General features: G+C 35.0%; 1 protein-coding gene across 1 annotated transcript; it reads right to left on the reverse strand.

Moving 5' to 3' along the window:
• Nucleotides 1–6053: 6053 nt before the first annotated feature.
• Nucleotides 6054–25645, reverse strand: fndc5b (fibronectin type III domain containing 5b). The gene is made up of 6 exons (XM_019100149.2): nucleotides 25365–25645; nucleotides 16892–17007; nucleotides 15332–15530; nucleotides 12019–12108; nucleotides 10513–10698; nucleotides 6054–8345 (listed from the first exon to the last, which is right to left on the reverse strand). The coding sequence occupies exons 1-5, from the start codon at nucleotides 25441–25443 to the stop codon at nucleotides 10559–10561; spliced, it is 624 nt and encodes a 207-aa protein (XP_018955694.1). The 5' UTR covers nucleotides 25444–25645; the 3' UTR covers nucleotides 6054–8345; nucleotides 10513–10558.
• Nucleotides 25646–26323: the final 678 nt, after the last annotated feature.

Genomic DNA, 26323 nt, shown 5'->3' on the forward strand with positions numbered 1-26323 from the left:
AGTCGTTGGAGAATCTGTGGCCCATTACGTTTTACTTCATTTTTTACCTTAGAAGCCATCTCCTATAATTCACTGCTCAGCTGCGGAGTAATTTTGATATAACAGCCATCCTTTGTGTGCGTTTGACCCAGACGAATAGCTCCGATCTGAAAAGTTCCAGCCAAAGGTCTTTAATTTTATGCCGAATGTGTGATATTTCTAACTGTTCAGCTAGTTATAAGTAGTGCTATATTATATGGAGTGCATAGCGGATTTAAAGATTTTTTAAACAGTCAGTGAAGTGTTATTTCTTCATTAGTCAATGATGGCTTAAACACAGCCTGTCAACTTCTTTTTTTTTTTTTTTTACTGAAGAAACAGTTTGGAGGAAGTCCATAATTAAACCATCTTGATTTGATGAGACAGACAGTGTTTTATTGCTATTGTAACCACAAACAAAATGCACAATGTGGTTACAAAAAGGATTTGGATGCTTAATGTATGAATGTCACTGCATTAGATATAAAATATAAAACCGACTGGCATACACTCACTAAAAATGACCCAGTTATACGGACCAGTTGATTAAAAGTAGTTATGAAAATGATAAAAGTGATTTTGTGTCATCTAATGCAGAGATATCCATAGTAATTACAGTCCATTGTTCTGGAAGAGTATGTTCACTTATATTCTATTTCTGATGAAGTGGCCGTGTAAGGTCTGGTTTGAGGCCAGCTAACTGAACATGCGCTTGCTGTCACTGGAAATCTTACGTTTACCTTTTATGAGTCTTGTACGTCATTTTTTTTTTCTTTGTTAAACGCAAGCATTTGGTTTTCTGAGTATCCCACGCTGTTGCAAATTCTGCTAATTTGGCAATTAGACAGTGTTCTTTAGCTGATTAACATCGATGTTGCTAAAATTACAAAAACAACAAAAAAAAAAAGGTTTTGAAAGCATGCAAGAATGTGCTAGACACCTCAAACCAATAATGCTTTGCATCTTACGGCATAGCAAATTGGGTTTATAAATTTATAAAAAATTATAATATTTTAACAAATGTTTTCTTTGTAAAGAAATAGAGAGAGATTTTTGAGATTTTTTTTCCATGTCTTATGTCTCAAAGAAATATAAGAAAAGAAATTTTCCATTTTTTTATATTTTATATAGTTAACCAATTTGAAAGAAATAAATTACACTATCTATATTTATCTAATCTATTATATTTATAAATATATTTATAACCAATAGATGAATAGAAGATACATTAAATATTATATATGATATCTATATATATCTATCTATATATATATATATATATATATATATATATATATAGATATATATAGATATATATGTACATATGTATTTCTCTATGGTGCGAAATAACTTAAAATGTTATTAATGTTAAATGTTAAATGTTAAAAATATACCCGTTTCAAGAAAAAAAATAGCTTTGCAAAAAATAAAAATATAACTCCAAGGAAAAATGAAAATTTTGTGAAAGGAAAAAATTTACAGAAAATATAACTAATTAAAAATATGAATATTTCTAGCAAATATAAATATACCTGTTTCAAGAAAATATAAAAATGCTAAAAAATGAAAACATAACTGAAAATTCTATTGGAAATTTTTTGAAGGAAAAGAAAAACCTTATTAAAATTATAAATATGTCTAGCAAATATAGAAATACATTTGCTAAAAATGTAACTTGAAAATTCCTACTACTTTTTGTCTTCAAATGAAGAAAAACGTACAGAAAAATAATTTGAATAAAAAAAAAAACCTGTTACTTCTAGGTAAGTAATAATAAAATAAAATCCTTACTTTGTAGCCAACAAGTAAACACCTTTTTACTAAACATATGACAAATAATACATTCTAACTCAGAGGGAGATTATACAGAAGTTTCTACAAAATATACAGTAATGGGCTACTAGAGGAAAAAAAAGAACCAGAAACTAGCTTGAAAATACATGATCCTTTATTTTTTGTGGTTGTACATAATTAGACATTTATCTATTTTATGCCCATATAAATTGTATAATTCTGTGTAGAATAGCAGAAACATGCTAGCCCTCATGAAGCATTGTTCAAGAACAACAGTTAACATAGACTCAATGGATTACATAAAACATTCCTTCTGTTTTGAAATCCATGCGTTGTAGTAAATATGTGGAACGAATGTCATCGTCACGTGAGTTATGCACTGCTCTGATTCTAAATTCATCTCATTAATTTGGGTTCTTTAAGGCATGATCTATCTGCTTCGCCTTCAGAAGACATTCAGGATGCTTTACTGGAAATGTTAAGTTGCCACGACACAGAATTATGTACAAGAAATGCTCATTTGAAACACTCTTAATGTAGCATAATCTTAACCTGACACCTTATTTTAAGTTATGGTGTGTAACTGTATGCTGTGGACCGAGGATGATTTCACACAGACTGTCAATACACAGGCCAATGCACTGATTCACAGAAGCTTAACATAAGCATACACATACTCTATCACTGCACTCAAGGCTGTTTGTTCCTCATCATGACAGGCTGATAGAAACAGTAACGTGGGGCCTATTTTTGTTTCTGATTTTAAACAGGGACTGAACTTTTTATGATGGATTATTTATTCTCACTCTTCAAAGATGCTCGTGATGCTTCAAATATAACTTAGAGATTGTTCACTCAAAGATTAAAATTATGGCTTTCGTTCTTATGCAAAACACAGAAGATATGTTTGAACTGTTTTTGAAAGAATAATTTCTTATTATCATTGAAAACAGTTGTGCTGCTTAATATTTTTGTGAAAACCGTGCTCATTTTTTTCAGGATTTTTTTTTTTTTTTTTAATGCATTTAAAGTTCAAAAGAACAGCATTTATTTGAAATGGAAATCTTTTGTCACATAAAAGTCTTTTGATCAATTTAATGCATCCCAATTTATAGTCATTTAAATTTTTGTATTTAAGGGCAGTATAAAATACTACAGTTATGTATTAATATTTTATACATACAATTCTAATTTTATTTTTAAAAAGAAAATGCATCTTAATTTCAAGCAAAAACTTTTTAATAAGCTAAATATCATTTCTTATTTCTTTATTTAGATTTTGACATTTGCATAGATTTCATGTGATCCATGCAATGAAAGTCGAATCAAATGAACATTTTGAACCCCATATATTATTATTTTTTATTTAATGTTTTTCTTTTGTGTTCTGCAGAAAAAGGAAGCCATTGGGGTTTGGATCTTTCAGTTATTTTTTTGGGTGAACCAATACCTTTAAGACATTGACATCCCTACAACTTTTGCTCCCACTATTTTCAGAGTTTGCAAATCTAATGAAAATAAATTAATATCTCTGACAGCTAGTAAATCCTGACAGCAATGATGATAATCTGAAACGTTCTACTCTACAATGAGAGAAACATATTAAGCTCATTTAAGCATTTAGACCATGTGGTTGTTAAATACATTTGGTTCTTAAAGGGATAGTTCACCCAAAAATGAAAATTCTGTTATTATTTACTCTCTCATGCTGTTTTAACCCTATAAGTGTGACTTTCTTGTGTAGAACACAAATGGTGAAATTTAGCAGAATGTTCAAGCTGCTCATTCCCTTACAGTCTTTGGTCCCCATCCACTTGATATGAAAACATCTGCTCGGACATTCTGCTTAATGTCTTCTTCTTATTGAACGAATATGGGTCAGATGGGTTTGGAATGACATGAGGGTTAGTATATGACATCATCTAAACTATCCCTTTTAAGCTTCTCAAACTACAGTAGTTGAGCTATTTGTGTCAGTGTGTTTGTGTTTTAGTCTACGTCATGAGACGAGCACCAGAAGCCCGTCCAGCTTTTCTAACTGACGACACAAGCAAGAGTGCACAAAATGTGATTCCATTTCCTAAATCTCTCCAACTGTGCAGCCTCCGAAAGCTCTCTCGAGTGTCACTAACAGGAGAATTATTCTCTTCAGTAAGTAGCAAATGAGCTGCCTCTCTTAAATTCAGACGTTTGCACTCGTGCTTTGGAGATTTCTCTTTGAAAGGACTTTGGAGGTAAAGAATGGGATAAGCTTGGATTGCAGGAGGGGAATACGTTGCTCATTCTGAAATCATTTCAATCCTGATCGCATGAAACTCTATTAGTGTTGACTGCTGGGTTTCATATGCAGGGGAACAATGTAAGCTGATTTGTATGATTATGGCTGTGTTCAGAATAGCATAATACTATATTAATATTCAGTTTGCATGGGTGCATCTAATTGAAAATGTCCAGGTCATAATTCAACCAAAAAATAAAATAAAAGATATGAAAAGCCTATTTTAGGACCATTGAGATATTTTTCATGACAATTAAGATTTTTTCCCCTCTCAAAATTCTGATTTAAAATGTATTGTATTGATAACTTCCTGAAACTTTTTTTTTATTTTAATTTTTTTATAGGCAGTACAAAAATCCTACCATCATGAACACTATCATTCAAAAGTTTGGGGCTGTTAAAGAGTTGGAAAATGTTTTTGAAAGGATTCTTTTGTATTCAGCAAGGCTGCATTTATTTGATTAAAAATACAGTAAAAATAGTAAAATTTTACAATATTATTACAATTTAAAATACCTGTTTTTTTATTATAACATATTTTAAAATGTAATTTTTTCCTGTGTCAAATGTCAAAGCTGAATTTTCAGCATCATTACTCCAGTCTTCAGTATCACATAATCCTTGTGAAATCATTCTAATATGCTGATTTGCTGATCAAGAAACATTTATTATTATTATCAATGTTGTGCTGCTTAATATTTTTGTGCATACCATTAGATTTTTTTTTTTTTTTTTTTTAGGATTATCTGATGAGTAGAAAGTTCAAAAGAACAGCATTTATTTGAAATAAAAATATTTTGCAACATTACAAAAAACTTGTCGCTTTTGATCAATTTAATGCATCCTTGCTGAATAAGTATTCATTTATTTAAAAAAAAAAAAAAAAAAACCTGACCCTAAACTGCTGAGTGGTATTATGTTAATCTTTAAACATTTTAAAATTATTATTATTATTTTTTTAAATAATAATATCAGCCTAAATACTATAATAATCTTTAGCTTGATATTATTTATAATTATATTTCATTTTTTTCTTTAGAGTTTGGGTTAAAATATGACCCAGACATGAATATGTTTTATAAGATTTGCCAAAATATGCATAATGTAATATTGCAAACAGCAAAGAATACAAACTCAATCTTACATTCCCAGTGTGATGACTTATGATCTCATTCTTCATTATTTGAAACAGACATTTTTTTTATAAATTGGAAAGCAAGCAGTAAGCAGCACACTAGTATTCCACTCCGAACAAAGCCCATATCTGTTCATTATGCCACTTGTGTCACATGAAATGATTAATAATCTGAATGAAAGTGCTGCAGGTTAATACAGGACCCAAAACCTCGACGCATCTCTGAAGAGAAAGCACGTGGCCGGTCTTCTCTGGTTTAAGCCAGTCCTCACACCCAGCCTTCTGTTCTTCTGTGTAAGCGGCTCAGACAGAATATTGATATGAGCCATTTTTCACCCAGCAGTCTGCCTGAGTTCTCTTCCCCATGGCCAAGGTTAATTAACAGTCATTAAAGAAGAAATATACGCTTTCCTCCTCTGGCAGGAATGAAAAACGAAGGTGCGGATGACTCGTAGATGGCAGCGGAGTGAGAGGACAGTACGTTAGCCTGTCACCATGGTGATAGAGACGGGGAGATAATGGTCACCAATGCGGGGATGTTTAATTGTTCTGAGATTCCTCCAGGTGCCTTTTTTAAACACGCTTGATTAATGGTGCAATCCATCCCCACAATGAGGACTTTTGAATATGAATGGCCACCCAGCCTGAAGTACTCTATACGCAAAAGTATATAGAAGTATTAACTTTTACACTCTTCTATGCATTTGAAAAATGAGATTGCTCTATTTCAATCCCACTGCTCAATGTGTACATTTACTAACAGACTAACATGAGTCCTTGTAACTTCATATAAAATACAAACACTCCAACATGCAACCTATAAACTGTCTTTAAAGTCGAACTGCTGCAATGTGGAACTGAACTCAGATCGTGTGGAGTCCCGAATGACCAGCAGCTGAGGGAATCAATGTTTTCGAGAACTCTGACCTGCATTCCCACAATACTTCATTCCTGACATGTGAGGACACTAGGTGATAAGGACACTATACCGTCAGACAGTACACTAACGGTCAAGACTATTTTGTAGTCAAACTGCTTGCCTGTTGTAGATTTAGCTTGAATTGTCAAAAAGAACACTTCTTATAAGTTATACTTCTTAATGAGAGGGAATTTAAAGTTGACATGAAATGTGCTCACAACCCTTTTTACTTTTGTAATGTGGTCTTATCAACCAAATTACTGACTAAATGTTTGTTTACAAAGAGCTTTTTTACTATTTTCTCTACAATAGTGAAAAAAAAAGATGAAAGATATGCATCATGATGATAATTAAATGGTTATTTTTAACTAAAAAATGACTGGAAATGATAAAAACAACATCACGGAATGTTACCAATGAAGTAATGATTTCGAAGAACAAATCTTAGCAGTTTAATACACTTACACTCTTATAAATAAAGGTTCTTCAAAGTGATGCCATAGAAAAACCATTTTTGGTTCCACAAAGAACCATTCAGTCATCTCTTTCTTACCTTTTTTATATTCTGAAGAAACTTCTTTCATAAAGAACTTTTTGTGAAACAGAAAGGTTATTTAGATGTTAAAGGTTCATGGAACCATTTAGACAAAGGTTTTTCCATGGCATTGTGAAGCACCTTTATTTTTAAGAGTGTACCCTTTCCTGTTTGGTGAGGTGATCATCTGATGATCATATATAAAATGTTTGAATATTTGGTTTAAAGGGGTGGTTGCCTTTTTTTTTAAATATAATTTTTCAGATAATTTACCTTTATTCCACACCGTTCTGTCCCTTCTCCTATTAACGCACTGATCATTTCCTGCTTTTATGAAGCCCCTCCCTTAGAAATACGCAATGGGCTCAGATTGGTTATCTGGTCCATTGTGTTGTGATTGGGGGTGGGATCTTATGCTTTCAAAGCTAGCTTGCTATTGCTAGCCTCTCTGAAATCACCTACCCTACTTTTAAAAATGATATTTAACCAGTAAGAAGAAGAAAGAAAAAAAAACGAAGGGATTATCAATCAAGAGTTGAATGGATTGCAAAGAAGCTTATTTTTACCTCTGGAAGAAGAATCTCTCCCGATAAAATTTGGAAGGTATAGTATAAAAGTAAATAGGGTCTGCTTTGATTTCATGTCAACTTTAAGACTGAATTGTTTAAAGAGAAAGAAATCTAAAAGAAAAGCTTGTAGAAAAAAGGCACCCAACTCTATATCATAGTGGCACATAAAAGCGGTAAATAGCCATACTCGTGACCAATATGCTAATCATGAATGTAGTATGAGGACAAAAATAACCATCACTGTACAGTAATGTGCTCATTAGAGACAGCAAGCTGTTGATTTACTTGAGACACACAAGCGGTTAAATACGTTTTCTATCACTATTATAATGTGGAGCTCTTCATCGTCAACGGCTGATGTGCAGTTCGCTGTGATTGGGCCGCAGGTGAGTGAATGCAACGCTGCCGATGTGGTCCATCGTTTTTCCTGTGGATGATTTCCTAAATGCCCTGAGAGCGGGAGTGCTGAGAAGAAAGATCCCACCGCACCAATTAAACCACATCAAATTAGCTAGACTGTCCATGATTGGCTGCTGGAGGGAGGATAATGGAGTAAAGAAACCGAAACTACAAGTGAAAAAGAAGGAACAAAATACACAAGATAGCGACAAGTATGAAGAGATAGTGAAGTATCGTAATATCATCCCTGTCAGAGACCTGATCCTGGTTCGGAGCTGATAATGACGATGAGCTCAGAAAAAAACGCTCTTGCTTCCTTTTCACAACACATCTTCCTGGTTTATTTGGGGTTTATGTGGGGTGGCAGGTTTCTCCTTATCTCTGTGAGTCTACACAGGAGCCGAAGACTCCTGGTGGCGCTGTGTCTCTGGTATTCCAGCTCACAGCAACTGTGTTTGAGTCCTTCAGCTGAGGCAGCCGTGGATATAAACTCAATAACTCGCTTCAAACGTCTCAAGCTTCCAGTTCTGGAACCATCTTGTCCATTTCGTCCTCAAGTTTGTGTCAGTGTGCCAAACAGACAAGCACCAAAGAGTTCGGGTTGGTCGATGGGAATACTAAAAGGTCGTTTGATTGAGGATGAGAGGTGGACTTCACAACTTTGTGATTTGATGGCTTACTTGTTTTGTCTCAGAGCACTTTGGGAAAGACAAAACAAAATGAGAGTTAGACTGCATGTCCTCAAGGAGATATAACTATTGCTTGCAATGCAGTAAAAGAACAGTGTTCAAATTTTAGGTGAGCTTAGGACACTAAATGTGCATCTTATTGTCAGCCAGCTGCACACAGAAATCAATAGGCACTATATTCCAAAACCTAGTGAACTGCCTAGGCAGCAATTTAAGGCATCTTGGATCTGCCATTGAAACAAAGCCTGTTCTAAAACAGGGGTGTCAAACTCAGTTCCTGGAGGGCCGCATCCCTGCAGAGTTTAGTTCCAACACACATACCATTTAGTTTTCAAATAAACCTGAAGGAGTTGATTAGTTGGATCAGGTATGTTTAATTAGGGTTACATCTAAACTCTGCTGGGCTCTGGCCCTCCAGGAACTGTGTTTGACACCCCTGTTCTAAAAGGTTGGCAACATAATTATATTAGCATCACGTGAATCCTTTGTGGACAAGGATGCATTGCGATGAGCAGTCCAGTAAATCCAAAATGGTGGACAAAGTGAGAGAAATGTCAATTGTAAACATACTTCTAATTAATTTAATACTATAAAGCAGTTCTCAATTCCAGTCCTCGCGACCCCTGCTCTGCACGTTTGTTATGTCTCTCTTTGTTAACACACCTGATTCAGATAATCAGCTCGTTAGAAGTGAGCTCCGTGCATGAACTGTGTTCCCACTGACATGGTCCCTACACAGTGTTCATTGCTCCCTACTCCGTGAGCAGGGGAAATCTGTTGAAGTTTACTTCACAATGGAACATTCATTCATGGATTTGCTATGCGCAATATCTTCACACACGGACAAGTGTGACATCATATACCTCTGTAAATAAACACAATTTAAATTCACGTCTCACACACTTCAATGCACTTTGAATGAAACATATACATTCACTTCGAACTGGATTCGGAATATCCTGTGATGTCTACTTCGCAGGGCACTTACGTTCATAAACGTCGTGCTCATATAGACTGTCAAACAAAGTTCAGCCCATAATCAAACACACCTGAAGCAACTAATTAAGGTCATACAAAAATTAAAGGCAAAGCAGGGTTGGGCTAAACAATGCAGGACAGTCGATCGACTTGAATTGAGAACCCCTGAACAAACGTTAAAGCCATAAGCTACAAATTGTGTAAAAGTATTAAAAGGACTGAAATATATACTTATTATATATATATTAAACAAACAATCAAGAAAGACAAACAAATCTATCAATATATATTAATTATTATATACTTATTATATATGTATTATACCATTATGCCAGGAAGACAAACCCATCTAAAAATCTCAATTCATTGTTCATTTTTCAAACTTTAATCCAAAAATGATAAAACATAGAATTATAAAATATGACAATTTCTAATATAATATAATATAATATAATATAATATAATATAATATAATATAATATAATATAATATAATATAATATAATATATAATATAAAGAAATGAATTATATTACATTTATACATAAACTACCATTCAAAAGTTTGGGGTCAGTAGGATTTTTTCTTTTTTTTGTCTCTTATGCTCACCAAGACTGCATTTATTTGTTAGAGTACTTTAAAACATTTAACAGTAAATACAGTAATATTCAGAAATATTACAATTTATAATACATTTTAATATATTTATTATAAAATGTAATTTATTCCTTTGATGCAAAGCTGAATTGTAGTACTTTATTTTATTACTCCTCTCTCTCTCTCTTAAAAAACAAAAACAAATTTGTCAAAAAACAAAAACAAATATATATATATATATATATATATATATATAATATCCATAATATATATATATATTATTATTAAATCCAAAAGGCACTGTATAAAGTTTACAAAAAAACAAACAAACAAAGACAGTGCACATTAGATAAATAGAGTCTGGATGGTCCAGGCTTTCAGAAGTTTAAACTTTGGTTTAACGGTTTAGAACTACAATGAGGAACATCAATACCTTTGATCTGTAACCGTAACATCCTATCAATGTTGAGTAAAATGGTTTGTATTAGAAAAGCAAACAATAAAACATTTCCTAAAAACTACCAAGCAACAAAAGATCAAACTTAATGTGATATTTTTGTATTTTCATTTCTGTCAAGCAAGCACACAAACCAGTGAACATACCTGTCCTGAGGCTAAAGCCTATTATTGCCGACAGGGGAAGGCGTAATTAGACCTTGCTGCGCAGTAGTCCCCCCGTAGGGTGCTCTGGGGTACTGCACTCTGACGAGTTCTTGGCTTTGTCCTTGTTATTGTTGGGCTCGTTGTCTTTGATGATGTCATACTGGCGGCAGAACAGAGCTATCACACCTGTGCACAAACAGGCATGAGAAAGTGAGAGAGAGCCCAACAATTCAGAGAGTTAAAGACAGGATGGCAGAGTGGTAGTGATGGATGGGACGTTGTCGAAAAAAGTATTGATGGATTGCACCATGATTCTGTTCCAAATAATAACATACCAATTATAGCCGGGCTAGAACAGGATGATGAGCTGCGCTGCGGCCCTGAGTTTACGTTGTGCTAGTACTGTCCCGTTTGATCATTTATTCTCTAGACTTCTCAAAGGCTTGATGTGGATTATAAAAATTTAAGGAAGGCCTCTATGACCCAATTATAACATTAGAAACTCTTTCGTCTTTCCTCTGCTTTAGAAGAAAGGAAGGGTTTATGGCCACAGATCTTGAAAACGAAATAAAACTTAATGAAATTTTTATCAAATCCCCATGTTAGAGTTAGAAAGAGTTAGAAATTTTGTAAAACTTACAGAATGTGAATGAATGAAATTAGATTTGAAATGTATTTTTCACTCAGAAATTGCTAGTAAATTGCACAGACACTACAACCATTAAAAAGAAATGGCTAGTAACAATGAGCGCCGTTGTCTCTGCCTCGATCTAGTTCTCATCATGGCAGCAGTCAGACTGGGGCTACTTCAGGCGGTAGCATGGGCGGTCTGAGGGTAACAGTGATTGCAAACCCTCCAGGGAACCAAACCTCGGGGGACCATCACTCCTCTTGCACTCCGCAAGCAGCTGAGCTGCCAAAGGAACTTATTGGGCCCTCTACAAGGAGCGTACCAGCAGTATCCTTCAGCACTACTCCCAACGATCGGATGTCGATCGCTGCATCAGAGGGTGAGCCAGAGCTTTCTAGAGAGGAAGATTCGGCTGTGCTGTTGCACTCAGGGACTGTAGCAATGCATGAATTGGATCAGGAAATGACGGCTTTGCTTTCCCGCTTGGTGGGCAAGGGGTATATGGCAGCAGCTCAGGCTGGTGCGTGTCTGCAAACCATGGCGGTGTTACAGGCATACCAAGCCGACCTGCTAATGGAGTTTGATGAGGGTGAGATCCGCTGATTTCTCTCTCTCTCTCTCTCTCTCTCTCTTTCTCGCTCTATATATAACTTAATTATAAATACTTTTTAAAGCTATACACTTTTTATGATTTAGAAATGTTGTATTCTACAGCATTGATTATGTGACACACATCTATTGATCAAAGTGTGAAAAGATTAAATCACACTCAATCTGACATTTTCAAATTCAATCTAGGTGACTTTGAAATTTGGAAGTACATTTGAGTGAATGTAGCCAAAGTTTCAACAGTAAGAGGATTCTCACATTCTTACCTGCCCACATGACGAGAACCACCACGATGATAATGAGCTCTCCAGCCCTGAGCTGGGCGGCCTGGCCAACCTCCTCCATGGTCACTTCATCTGTGTGAATTCAAACAGTCACAGTTCATTCATATGTTTTCAAAGCCGAAAACATGCACAGCTCTGCAGTTACCAAAGCTCAGGCATCGTGACAACATGCAAACCACAGAAAAATTATTCAAATAATTATTTAATCTAATTAATTCTTTAATTAGCCTCAAGAGGATATAAAGCCTAAAGCAAACATTCTTCTCTGGCTCAGATATGACAAAACAGTCATCATTTTCATCAAACTGGCTGCTTCCAGCCAAACCAAAGTGGAAGCTCATCAGAAGCCATGTTAGAGGATCACTTTAGGGTTGAGCTCTCCTCTCGCTGGGACGAGACCTCAGGGGTCACTTTCTTGTCTGGAGACTGAAAGTGTCTAGTAATTAAGGCCTTGTTCATTAAAAGAAACGACGCAGTGCTCTGGTCTGTTTTCACTGATTAACCGCAGAGGGAAAAGTGAAGTTCTTCAGCGTCCTGCTTATCTGAAGAAGTAGAAACTCACATTTGGTAATGACTGGGAGAAGTTACGCTCGTCTCTTTGTGTGCCTCTTCTTTCTCTGAAGAAAACGTCGATACCCTTCAGGTGAAACTGAAATGTTATTGGATGTCTCAGGCGTTTGAGTGCAGGGGAAAAGTTGGGGCATTTTTCAGCTCACCATCGACATCAATACATGTCATGAGTCCAGTAAGAAAAACAACATGAAGCCACCCTGAAGCGCTGGAGAGGGGAGGCCCGCGGAGAGGAAGATTAACTGTCTGTGTTTATTAGCCGCTCTGGTATTTAGTGAAGTGTGCTGGTGCTCACTTGATTAATTAGAGTGTAAGGTGAGCACTAATGCCTGATGATTAAACTGTTTTTTGTAAATGCTCCTGCTATCTAACTGACACGCACGTCAGTTAAGAGTTAGCCATCCGTAAACCACTCTCTGCTGCGCTCAAGCACATTTCTAACCCAATCCATCACAAATGACTTTAGTGCAGAGTTAACAGATTTTAGATAGATCCCGAAAAAGAGAACTTTAGACCTTAATGAAGAGTGTGCTTTAATTAAAATAACTTGGCAAATCTACAGGTCAGTTTGTAATTTGGTCAAGTTGTCAATTTGTTTATATGCAGAATGTTTCAAAACTTGTAAAAATGCTTCTATTACAATGTAAAAAAAAATACACATTATATTGTTAATTAATAATTATTTTTTCATTCATTTCAAATTTGTATTTTTTTTTTATATTGGTAAAATGTAAACAAGAACTTGAATGAATCTTTTCATTTATTTATTTGTTTGTTTGTTCATTTATTTATTTATTTATTACTATTCTTTGTTAAAAATGATTCAAAATCCTAAAATGTGGTTTAGGGTTTAAATTAGATTTAGATATTTTTGGCCACACTGTATATTATATTATAATGTTTACCACAATTTTTTTTTTTTTTTTTTTTTTTGTGACATAAACCTATGAAATGTTGTTTAACAGTTGATCAGTAGGGTTGTTTTACATTTAAAAAAAAATTAAAAATCCTGAAATCACTATCTAGAGAACAAATATGTTGTTATACACTGCCATACAAAAGTTTGGGTCAGTCTGAATATTTTTTCAAGAGATGTTACTGTTACTGACCCAAAACTTTTGAATAGTAGTGCACATAATTTAATGATAACAAAAGAGATGTGCACTAAATTTATTACTTATTTTTCACATTTTTTTTGTGAGTAAAATTCCCTGAAACTGAATCATGGTTTACTGTTCTTCAAAAGCATAGATATGAGGGATGAAGAGACATTTCGCTGATGTCTGAGGTTACACCTCAGTGAAAACTCCCATGTGGATCCTGCCCGACTCTAACCTGCACGACTGAGAGTTTGACACCAAATGTCATCAGCACGGTCCAGTGCCAAAGACTGACGCTCACCCATAAAATGGCAAGTGTTTCTGGAACATAAACCTCCCCAGCAGATGTTTGTCCAAGTAAGTAGGTCATCGAAATGGATTATACAACAGAATAATTGACTGCATTGTGCATTGCTCTAGATAAGACAAGCTCCTAGTAACAGAAAAATTAATGGGAAAACACAGAAAAGTGAACACTTTATGCCCTGAATTATGACACAACACCATTTTTAGAGCGGTTGTATAACCACCTCCCTGCTGTGTTTTTTTCCCTCTACGGAAGTGATTTGACTGTTAGTCATCCTTTAAATTAATCAATTTTTTTAAACTGTACAAATCTTGCACCATGAATGCATTTTACCAGTATTGTATCTCTCCATATAATAAGCCCCAGAATCTGAATCTCAGATTTATTCTAAAATCTAAATGTTGTCATAATTCATGTCATTCTAAAAGCATATGACTTTGTTTCTTGTAACACAAAGGGACATTTTTTAATAAAATAGGCCTACTAGTTCCATGCATTTGCATTAAATGGATTTTGGTGATTTCAAGCTTCAAAAAGCACCATAAAAGTCATAAATGGGGTCCATACATCCGTAAACTATGAATCATTCAGACCAGGTTGGTGAACTTGGTCCATCACTAAAAGATCTCACTTCAAAGAAGAATCTGTTCATGAGTCAGACATAGCAACATCTCACACAGACCTAAAGTCAGAAATTTCAGTCAATAATGCAATAAATTTCCTGTAATAAAGTGCCTGTACTCCTTATTCCAGCATTTCTCGTGTTATTGCCCCCTTAGCATGAATCGCTTTGTTTTATTCCTATTTATAAGTCGCTTTGGATAAAAGCATCTGCTAAATGAGTAGTGCTAAATGTAAGCTTCAATCTGTTCGAGCTATCATATAGCTTCAGAAGACTTGGAATATAGTGCACAAGGCATATATACTAATTTTATGACGCTGTTATAGAGCTTTTTGTTTTTTTGCAGCTTGACAGCCCCAGTCCTCATTCACTGTCATTATACTAAAAAGAATCACCAGTATATTCCTTTGTTTTCCATTGATAGGAAAGACAGTCATACAGGTTTGGACCAACATAACAGTGAGTGAATGAAGAGTGAATTTACAATTTTTGGTGAGCTGTGCTTTTAAATTTTATATTTTGTTATGGTCCTGCTAGCCCCTCCTGTCACAGCTGCAAGATATAATGTCAAAATGGCAAGAAATTACATTGTATATGCTAAATAAAGTTGCAGTTGCAGGATACAGATTGTTTCCATTTCCAAAATGGTACTCTGAATTATTTCAAATGGTAGTTGTTTTGTGAGTGCTGGCTTACCTGGGCTTTTGGAGGCCAGTTTCTCTGACTCTTTGGGAGTGCGGAACAGAACAGGTTCACTCAGGGGGCTGGTGCCGCTCATGCTAATGGACTGCACATGGACAATGTACTCTGTGTCTTCCTCCAAGTCCCATAATGCACATGAACGAGTGGTGGTGTTCACTTCCTGGATGAATCGCAGCATACGAACGTCCTTTTTCTAGGAACATCAAAATGAATAATAATCTGAGATTGAGAGCGCTAATAATCTAAGAAGAAATGTGGTTGATGCCACAACATGAAATCAAAATCCATCCTATTTAATTTCTTAATACATGTTCCTGGTCTCATTATAAACAGTTGATCAGTGCATGTTATATTTGTGATAATCAATATGTAATATGCAACAACTTCTTATGCAAAAACTCCTCATTTTTAATATTTAATTTAATATTTAATTTGCCCAATAATGCAAATTAGCTACTGGTAATTTTTTTATTTTTATTTTTTTAATTTTAATAACTTCAAATAAATAAACTGCAAATGACACCCCCATGAAAACCAACATAACAAATACCTCATGAATCTTTAGATATTGTTTCTCTTACATTTTTCTTACATGTTTGTGCATGCATCAAAAAATGAGAGAAAGGGGAAATAGTTCATATCCAGTGTAATTTGATAATACTGTTATAATAGCTGGGTTATAATAGCTACAACTAAAACAATAAAAATGTCATTTTCTGAAATAAAATAAACAATAGTTGAAATAAGCAACATTACCCAGTTTCATTTAGTTTAACCTGATGTACTAAAATAATTAAAACTAAAACTGAAATAAAAAATAATAAAACTACAAAAAACCTAACACGCAACATCAGTATAGAAAGTATTAGTACAAGAGCCACCCATCCTACATGTTTCACTCAAATGCATCTTCTAAAAAAAAGTAAACTAAGTTTCACATGCTATTTAATGTTGACTGTAATAATGTCTTTGTCAGATAAGATTTAAAGTGTTCACTAATAAACAGTGCTATTGGCCCAATTCATTCTTAGTGAATTCCCATTATACTTATGATAAGTGGTTGTGATAAGAAAGGAGGAGATAAACAGACGCACACACACACACACACACACACACACACACACACACACACACACACACACACACACACACACACACACACACATACACATATATATATATCCATGCACACTGCAGAAACTCTGTCTCGCTCAGTTTGGTGACAAGTTGTAATGGCTTTGTACTCCAGCAGATGGTCACTGCCGTTCTTATTACAGAGGTCTCCACAGTGACTGCTTTCCTCAAATCTGCTTTTACACACACACAAACTAATGCATGCAAGAATACAACATTTACAGGAAGCTCAAGGCCACCTAAAATATCAATAGCATGTGCCCTCGAAGAGAAAGCAGCCCAGTCTACATTGACACATAATCAACATGCTTACACAAGCATTCCTCCATGATACTGCCTCATTAAACTTGAGTTATGAGGTGATTTTGCCATGTTTTGCACATGTAAGGACTCGGAATTGACCATAAACTGGTTCAATACCTGCTGGGTGATGGCGAACCCAATGACTGGGTCTCCCTCCAGAATGTCCCATGTCACTATTGCCGAGTTCCCCTCCAGTGGTTTGATGGTCACATTGAGCGGAGCAGATAAACTGTCTAAGGATGACAAAAATAAAATACATAAAGGGATAAAAGGTGCTGATGTGACATACTGCAAGACCTCTTGTGCTTACAGTCCCATATTCATGATAAAACACATTAAAACTGCAGAAAATGTGCTTGACTGTGCATTGCGTGCACTCAAATAGGAACTTCAAAGTTCATGTTTGCTTATTTTTAATAATGAAACTTAAAATACTGTAATATATATATATAATCATTATTATTATTATTATTATTTTTTTTTTTGGATTGTTGCAAAGATAATCATTCTTCTATTTTAACTCCTCACTGTGTATGGTAACAATAATGACTTCATTTTCCCAATTTACTGCTGATGCAAAATATAAAAGCACTCAGAAAAATATCATATTTAACCTATTACTTTTAGCTTTACCAGATACAGAATGGACCAGTTACAGTCATCTGTGTCGTTTATTTAACCATTTAACAGAAATAACAGTGAGTAAAATCACTGTCCAGTTGATAAACAGTTTATTTAAAATATAATATCTAAATCAAATATCTTATACCCTCCACCTCCCCCAGCACCACCTGTCTAGATATTTATGCAGCAGTAGCATATATTAAATGCTCACTGAATTAAGTCTATTGGCAGTATCAAGTCCAAACTTTATCTGCTGCAGCAGTGTGCATAATAGATCCTGTCCGCCAATAACAAATACATAATCATTGCCATATCCATCACATTCTAAAATTGTTCTGAGAGTTGTCCTGATTAAAACAGAAACATTTCCTTTATGCTGGAACACAACAGCCTGCCATACACAAGCTAATTGCCTATATAAAGTAAAATAAATCCTATAGTTATGCGGAATGTACACATATACTGAAGCGAAATAGCAGTTCTCATTTGAAATTATCCTTATAACTTTAATTTCCAGTTCAAATGTTGCTAGGGTGTTTCTGTAAGGTCACTTGAATTCAGACCCAAAACACCCAATCACAACTACATAGCCATGATGTTCTTATTAAGATATTCTCATGCATGAGTTTAATTGTGAATTATGAAGGTATTACAATATTCTTTTTTTCACTCCAAATGGTTCATTCTTTTTTCTCTGTTGTCATTCTCTAACTCTTTTTCTAATACCGAAATGAACAGTGCGGTTTGGCTGATGGAAATGCCCTGATGCTTAGCTCTATGTTTGCTCTAGATCAATATTTCCACTGCTCTTTACTTTTATTTACTGTGTGGGAGCTCTTAGATTGTTATCTGAACCAGCCTCTTTGTCTTTGATGGTCATCAAACAAAGAAAATGGCCTGGCACAGCCTAGAGTACACAAAGCCAGCCGCCGTTTGGCACACTGGGCATTTTTTTCATGAATTAAATGGAAATGGTTTGCAGCGAAGACATCAGAAGTTGTGTGTCATCACTTGTCAGAATGATAATATGCCGCTACATAAATCGGTGCGTGAAGATCTAATCATCAGTAATGTTGGTTGACTACAGAGTGAAATGGTTGTCTGCTTAACGTCATCCATCACAATGTAACAAATTCACACCCTGCAGATGGGAAATAATGTATTTAAAGGGGATGACAGACAGAGAAAGCCAGTCATCCCTGAGGACACAATATGTCTCCCACTGGGCAGGATGTGTTTGGAACAGTCATACATTACACTTTAAATAAGGGAGTAATGTAACATGCATTCAGAAACATGCCTTAGTAGTTTATTGATGCCTATGAGAAGCGCCATCGCATTCCAGAATTCATGGTTCATGAAATCTTGCTGTGCAGAAGGTTAGTTTGCCCCAAAATGTAAATTCTGTCATCATTTACTCACCCTCATGTTGTTTTGAATCTCTTGCACCACTTCCCCATAGAAACACAAAAAGAAAAAGAAAGTGTTCTTGTCCATACAATGAAAATATGTACTTTAATATAGAGTCTTATGTTCAGCTTTTGGTTACTAAATGCTTTCAGTGTATGGAAAAGAGCAGCATGAACATTCTGCTAAACTACTTCTTTTGGTGTACATGGAAGAAAATCATGAGGATTTGGGACAACATTAGGATCAGATTTTCATGTTTTGGCTAAGCAATTCCTTTAAAGAAGAAATAATTTGTTCAAAGTTTTCTTATTCCAGTTTAAAGCCACTATAATCAAGCCATTTGACACCTCCCACCTTTAATGGTTAGATGTGTTTTATGTATAATTTGCCTTTTATTTGGATATTTTCCAAAAATCTTCAACACCGGGGCTTCACCTAATACTCGCTGGTGACGCCTTTCAACTTAAATTACCCTCTTAAAAACGAATAAGGTCAAGCTGCCTCGAACACATTTGTTGCCACCACTGAAGAGTTGAGGTTTCAGACATCATGTTAACACATACAGTACATTAATGTAACCTCAGGAACCTCAGGCTAAAGATGTTCATTCAGTCTTTCTGGATCCCATCGGTTGGTAATGGCTTCTCTCATGATACTCATGTTCTATAGGTCCTTGGCTTGCAGCCAGACAGCAAACCTAAAGTGTATTAGTCTGTCTGCGGAGACAAACGTGATTTGAATGTATGGACTCTCAGGGAATTCAATCTCGCAATGAGTACTGCTTAGGAATACAGTCCACTGGAAAAGTTCATGCGATTCATTTTTCAAACTGTCAAACTAAACTCACAATCACATTTGCTAGTCGCCCTTGTAGGAAGCATGAGCGTTCTGGTTCCTATGTGTCTGAGAGGTGTGCAGTCAGGTGGGCAGCGGTGGTCCAGTGGTACTCTTTACCTAGACCTGCAGCCGTGATTTAGGGAGCCCTGGCTATGAGGTGAAACTCCTGGCTTGGCTTGACTGCGTCCACTGTGCCTGGACATGGCAGCCCTCGTAAATATAGCTTAGTGCTGCCGTCCCACAGGAAACCTCGGAGGGATATTTATTGGTGTACATTTTGGTCAGGTAAAGAGTAACCTGAAGCTCATTTGATGGAGAGAGGTTGTGCTATTTTGTTTCAGAGTAAATGTAAATATTTTTTGTGTTTGTATGAGGCTGTCAGGTGCTGCAGCTTTTCAAAACCAGATCACAAGTCTGAATTTGATCAAAAAAGTATTATGGTGCAGCACGAGAAAATTGTACATGACTGATTTTACAATTTTGCATTGCTTCTATAATGAGTGTTCAAGTCTTCAATGTATCTTTAAGAAGACTTTCAGAAAACATAAAAAAGGCAAATTATATAACATGTCCCATCATTAGAAGTGAAATATGTAACTTCTCATTGCATTTCTTCTTAATAGAAATGTTGAAAATGGTTGTGCTTCTTAATAGTTTTGTGGAAAATAACATATAAATATTATTATTTTTAATACTCATTTTTTTAGGATTATTTGATAACTTGAAAGTTCAAAAGTATGGCATTTATTTAAAATCATTTGGAAAAACAATGTAAAAATCATCACTTTGACTTTTAATTTAATGCATTCATGCTGAACAGATTTCATTTTTTTATTTTTCAGATATTATATGTTGTGCATTCAGATGTGACTATAGTTTGGGAGCAAAATTTCCAAAAGTGAGCTATATCTGACAAAAGCTTAATTTGGGGACATTTTAATCGGAAACTCTTTAATCAGCGAATCAATAAAAATCATTTTTCTTTTCTTTTTTTTAAGGTTTATCTTTAGAGTTACAGAGTTTGTCTGCTGTATTATAATTAGCTTTATATAAAAACAAAAAATCTATTGTATGTCCTCATTTAGTGAAGGAAATGTTTGTGTTAGTCAGGTTTTGGTGGGGACTCCATGAATGGTAAAAACTTTATTTAAAGAGTTATTTAAATTGTAGAGACCAGGCAGCCAATAAGCCTAATAAACACTAAATCTTGTGTTAATGGAAATCGAAAAACACAGAAAGGTTTCAGTGAGAGTTAGGGAACAGAAAATATCATTAGTTCAGCATAAAAGTAATAGGAGTCAAAGAAAATCCTCACCGTGATAGGAAAATAGTGAAAAAGTGAGGAAAACTAGCAGCTTAGACCAATTTTTCATTATTTCCTTGACCTGCGAGATTATTTCTCAAAGTAATTTAGCAAAGCTCCCTTATGGGGAGGAAAAACTGAGCCTCTGATTAACAATTCAGTGATGTCAGAGATGACAGGATGCAGTTTGGCCTGAAGTCTGTAAGCGGTTTCACAGCTCAAGCTGACCTCTAGACTGAGAAGATTACACCCTTGAGATTCAAATCCCAGTCTCTGATCCAGAGACCCGTGGCCTGCTTCAACTCAGAGGAAGTGATGCAAACAGCTTCCCTCCAGCATCTAATAACATCTTAGCTTGCCCCACCTGACCGCCTCTTATTTTCAGATACTTCTGACAGTATTTTATGTGAGAGTAATATCAGCCAGTGAGTATCCACCATCATAAAGTTTGTTTTAATTACGGCTTTCAATTCAACATGCTTATTTTGTGATTAATTATAAAAAAAAAAAAAAAAAATAAATAAAAAAAAAAAAACAGCGTCTAAAAATTTACACATTTAATCAAACCCTACGACCCCCACAAAAATAAAAAAAAATAAAAAAAAAAATTACATACATATGTTTAAAATAAATGTTTCATGTTTTTGAAAGAAGTCTGTTATGGTCACCAAATCTGTATTTATTTATATACAGTAATATTGTGAATAAATTAAAATAAATGTTTACAATTTTAATATGTTTTAAAATGTAATTTATTATTGTGATGCTACTATTTTAATACGTTTTAAAATGTAATTTATTCCTGTAATGTCAAAGCTGAATTTTCAGCATCATTACTCCAGTCTTCAGTGTCACATGATCCTTCAGAAATCATTCTAATATGCTGATTTGCTGCTCAAGAAACATTTCTTGAAAAATAATAATAAAAAAAAAAAAATTAACTCTTTTATACATTGATAAGACCTATTATTGATAACTGAGTACCAATCAGCATATGTGACCCAGGTCCACAAAACTAGTCACTGAAACTGATTTACTTACTTTACTTACATCTGAAAGCTGAATAAATAAGTTTTCCATTGATGTATGGTTTGTTAGGTTAGGAGAACATTTGGCAGAGATACAACTATTTGAAAATGTGTAATCTGAGGGTACAAAAAATCTAAATATAGAGAAAAGCGCATTTAAAGTTGTCCAAATGAAGTCCTTAGCAACGCATATTACGTATCATAAATTAAGTTTGACAATTTACAGTATGAAATTTACAAAATACCTGTATACCCGTGCGGCTTAAGACTGATGGTTGTGTGTTTCAGGGTCACATATATTAAAATTATTTCTGAAGGCTCATGTGACCCTGAAGGATAGAGTAATTATGCATAAAATTCAGTTTTACCATCACAGGAATAAATTACTTTTTAAAATATATCAATATCTAAAACAGATATTTAAATGATCACTATATTACTATTTTTACTGTATCTTTGGTGAAAGGAATGCAGCCTTGGCGAGCATAAAAGGTTTCTTTAAAAGACATTAAGATCAATATATATTGGCCTTTTGCCTCTTTTTTAAGTTTTATTATTATTATTATTATTTCATTCAGCAAAAACAGCAGAGAGTAAAACTGTAAATGCATTAACCACTGCACCACAGTTCCAAGCATCTGAGCAATTCAGGCTTCATGTGCCTCACCAAACTACATTTATACCCATATGACAAACAATATATTGATGTGTCTTTTTCTTTGTCTGTTCAAGTATTGCCAGTCTTAATTGGGAGGCTTTTATCAGTTTTTTTTATTTTGTGCAATTAACATTTTACTGAATGACATCCCTAATGTGTCGAAACAAAACATAAGTCTGATAAACTGATATATTTGCTCTAATATGCAATGCACAGGAGCGACTGGCCCCACTAAACAACATCAGACTCATAAAATATTCACAGTGTCCTCCCGTAGCTTTGATGAGATGCCTGACACTGTCAGATGAAACAAACATGTGAGAGCTCAGAGCGAGGAACTCCGCGTTGCACATTGCTGGGGCACCTCTACCTTTCATCACAGGCTTCATAACAAAACCCACCAGGCCTGTAATAAGACCAAACCCTCGAAAGTTGATCAGTTATTCTCTGACATGTTTGTTTCACCTGCTTCCTCTGTTGCTTCTGTGTTTGAAACGGTGTTCTTTTCATAATGGTGAGGAAATGTCACTTGCTCTCTTCATTATTATTCCTCCATCCTGCATCACGTCAGAGCCTCAGTATAAATATGTATGGACAGAGGCGTTGTTGCCTCTCTATACCACATAAAAGAGAAAAGCAGAGTGAAAATGGTTCAGTGTGCTTTGTTTGTGTGTATTGTCAGCTGTGGATGTCTATTATAGTTAATCTGTACATACTGTAATGTTACACATTATCAGCCTCTACACCGTAATCACACAGCACACGCTGTGCTCTTATTTCCACAAACAGAGGAGTATGTTTCCACATCCCAAATTTACGTCTTGACAGATATATAGTACGGCCATATCATTTCACAGCAACTTTTATGATGCACTTCTATTTCTACACTATTATAGCAGTTTATAATTTTTAAATTGCCAAACAGGTGCCGCTGAAGTGAAATAGTAGACTGTTTTAGCAGACTGCCCTCCTTCACCAAACAACTGTAATAGAATGAAATTGCAGGTGACTTCCTCTAGGAAGCTATACATTTAGTCTCTTGATGGCAGTGCTTTTTTATGCAATTAATGTCATTTTCTGTTACATTAAAAATCTGATTATATCTTTTCAGTCAAAAGGGGGCGGGAAAAGCATTTGCTGAAACTTGCTCAGTATAAAATGTCTATTTTTATTTATTTTTTTTAAATAAAGTTATATACAGAATGCAAGCAATATAACAACATTCAGTGCTCTCATCCATTATATCATCAACAAATCTGTCTACAGTGTACAATAATCACAGTAATAATGGTGCATGTTTGGTGTTACAGAAGATTAAAAGGCAACCTAAAAATCATAATATTTAAATTAAATGGTTGTATTCTAGTCAAAAATATCAATTTTTAAATACATTTACAGCAAAGCTACTTTATATAGGTTAAATCATGTAGAAATAGCTCTTAAAGTAACAATTGCAGGTTACCATTTCAAGCAGCATGACATTAGCAAATTTAAAGTCATTTGAAATTACTGCCACTTTTTTCTAAATCACTACGTGATGCACTCGTTTCCATGCCACTACAAACAGAAATATAGCACACATGTGGACCAAACTGCTGAAACCTTGCTCATTAGGACCAGTTATTGTTATGAATATTTACAATTACACTTGCCACCGCATTCATGCACGTTAATGTGCTTTGTAATGGTTTGTAATTTCTTTTCAGTGTTAAAATTGGCACTGGTTTTAATTTAAAAGAAAAAAGATGAATATGCATAATTGTGATAGTCATTCGTTTATATTTGTCATGCAAAATGTTTGCACTGTATTTTCCATAACTAAGTTTTATAGCACTTTACAAAAGTAAATTATTTTAATAATTTATTTCCAAGGTATTTTAAAACAAGATAACAGAAAAGGCTGAACAATCCAAAAAAGGATATTGCCAACAGGCTGATATTGTTATCTGCATACATCTTTGAAACAAGCTAATATTTTTACGATTGCAATGAATAAAAATAATAAAATGCCATGATTCTGGAGACATATCAGGCCAGAGAAAAAGCATACTAACATCGATATTAAATGATGTATTGCTTTGAAAGGTTCAATTAATGGAGAAAGACCAACGCAAATAGCCTGCGATTGAAGGAGAATGGATTTGTGACGTTGACAGTTAAAGTAATCATTATTCTGCTGTAGTTATTTAGCTGTTCTAGTTATCAGATCGTTTCCCATTAAACAAATGAATTCAGTATAGCCTTCTATAAATGTGTCTGCGTCCAGACACATTCCCTAAATCCCACTGCCCTAAAATGTGATCTATTGTGCATTCAAACTGTCATTTCTGTCTGGCGACCAGGTTTCTGCTGTCTCTGTGTACACAATCAATTAGGAGCATATGAAATGTTCACAGCATTTACATGCAGTCTGAATGAACAGTGAAAACCCACGAGCGTCTTGTGCTTCCCAATGGAGGGCTGAACAGGTAGTAGCGCATCATTTATTCATCTCATACCCGCAACCTGTCTGTTCTCTGCCAATGTGAACATACCAGAATGCATCGCACTATGCATATTGTTAGTAGTTAAAAAATAAAACCGTTGCAATTCTGTTTATGCATGCAGAAATAGTTTAATAGGGGTTTATGTCATTTATGTTTCTATATCGTGCGCAAAAAGCCCATAAATGACCATATATACTAATGACATTCCTTACAAAATTAGTAGCCTACAATCACGCAAACTTACCGGCATTAACCGAGGACACGGAGATATAAGCCAAAAACAACAATAACAGCGCAGCGCACGAGCCTTTAATTCCCCACATCCTTCAAGGAATTCTTTACATTCTGTTCGGAAGACGTTGAATCCCATTTACTCGCAAGATTTTTAAACGTATAAGTCGGCGTCTATGTGTTTAACATTCACGACTGGTTGCCGTCTTTATTCCTGCATCAGTCCAGAACAGCACTGGATCTAAGTTCCGTACTTGCCGCAGAAAGTCGACATGAGAGGACTGCGTGAGCCCATTGGACGGCATTTGTCACTATTACCAATGGGACATAATGCATACTTCCTCCAGGGGGCGCTCGGTGGCTCACAAAGCTGAGTCCTCTATTGAAACGCATTCAAATTTAAGTTGGGTTTCAAGAGCATTTCTAAGCCAAAAAGCCTAATGGATTAAATCTGTTATTATAACTCTTCGTGTCTGGCGTATAAACGATAATTCAGTTACAGCAAACGCTGTATAAAGGCTAATTAAAAGGCTATATTCTTCCATCAAAAACGGATGCGATTAGCCCGCCCTAACAGCGTTGAGAAAAGTAACATGCACCACGTGACTACGCTGTCCAAGTTCCAGCAGTGATCTGGACGATTAATTCACACCCGAATAAAGACACTGAGGATCTTTATAATAGAAAAAGCACTGGAATTGAAGAATAAGAGAAGAGTACTTAGACCATTAGGGGGTCTCTCAAAGTGAGGCTTGACCCAAAAAACAAAGGTTGAGGAAGGCTTTAATACTAGGCTACATAAAGGCCTACTAAACACTTTTGATACAACAGCCTTATTTAAATAATATTTCACAACCAGAAAAGTTCACCTAGCACAAAATAAACACTTAGATAAAGTAGCAATAAAATACACTGCTTGTGTGCTTTCTGTTAGGACCATTGACTGACAAAACACTAATTTTGTAACAGCCA

The sequence above is a fragment of the Cyprinus carpio genome, chromosome B19, assembly GCF_018340385.1.
Source record: "Cyprinus carpio isolate SPL01 chromosome B19, ASM1834038v1, whole genome shotgun sequence".
Taxonomy (NCBI): Eukaryota; Metazoa; Chordata; class Actinopteri; order Cypriniformes; family Cyprinidae; genus Cyprinus; species Cyprinus carpio.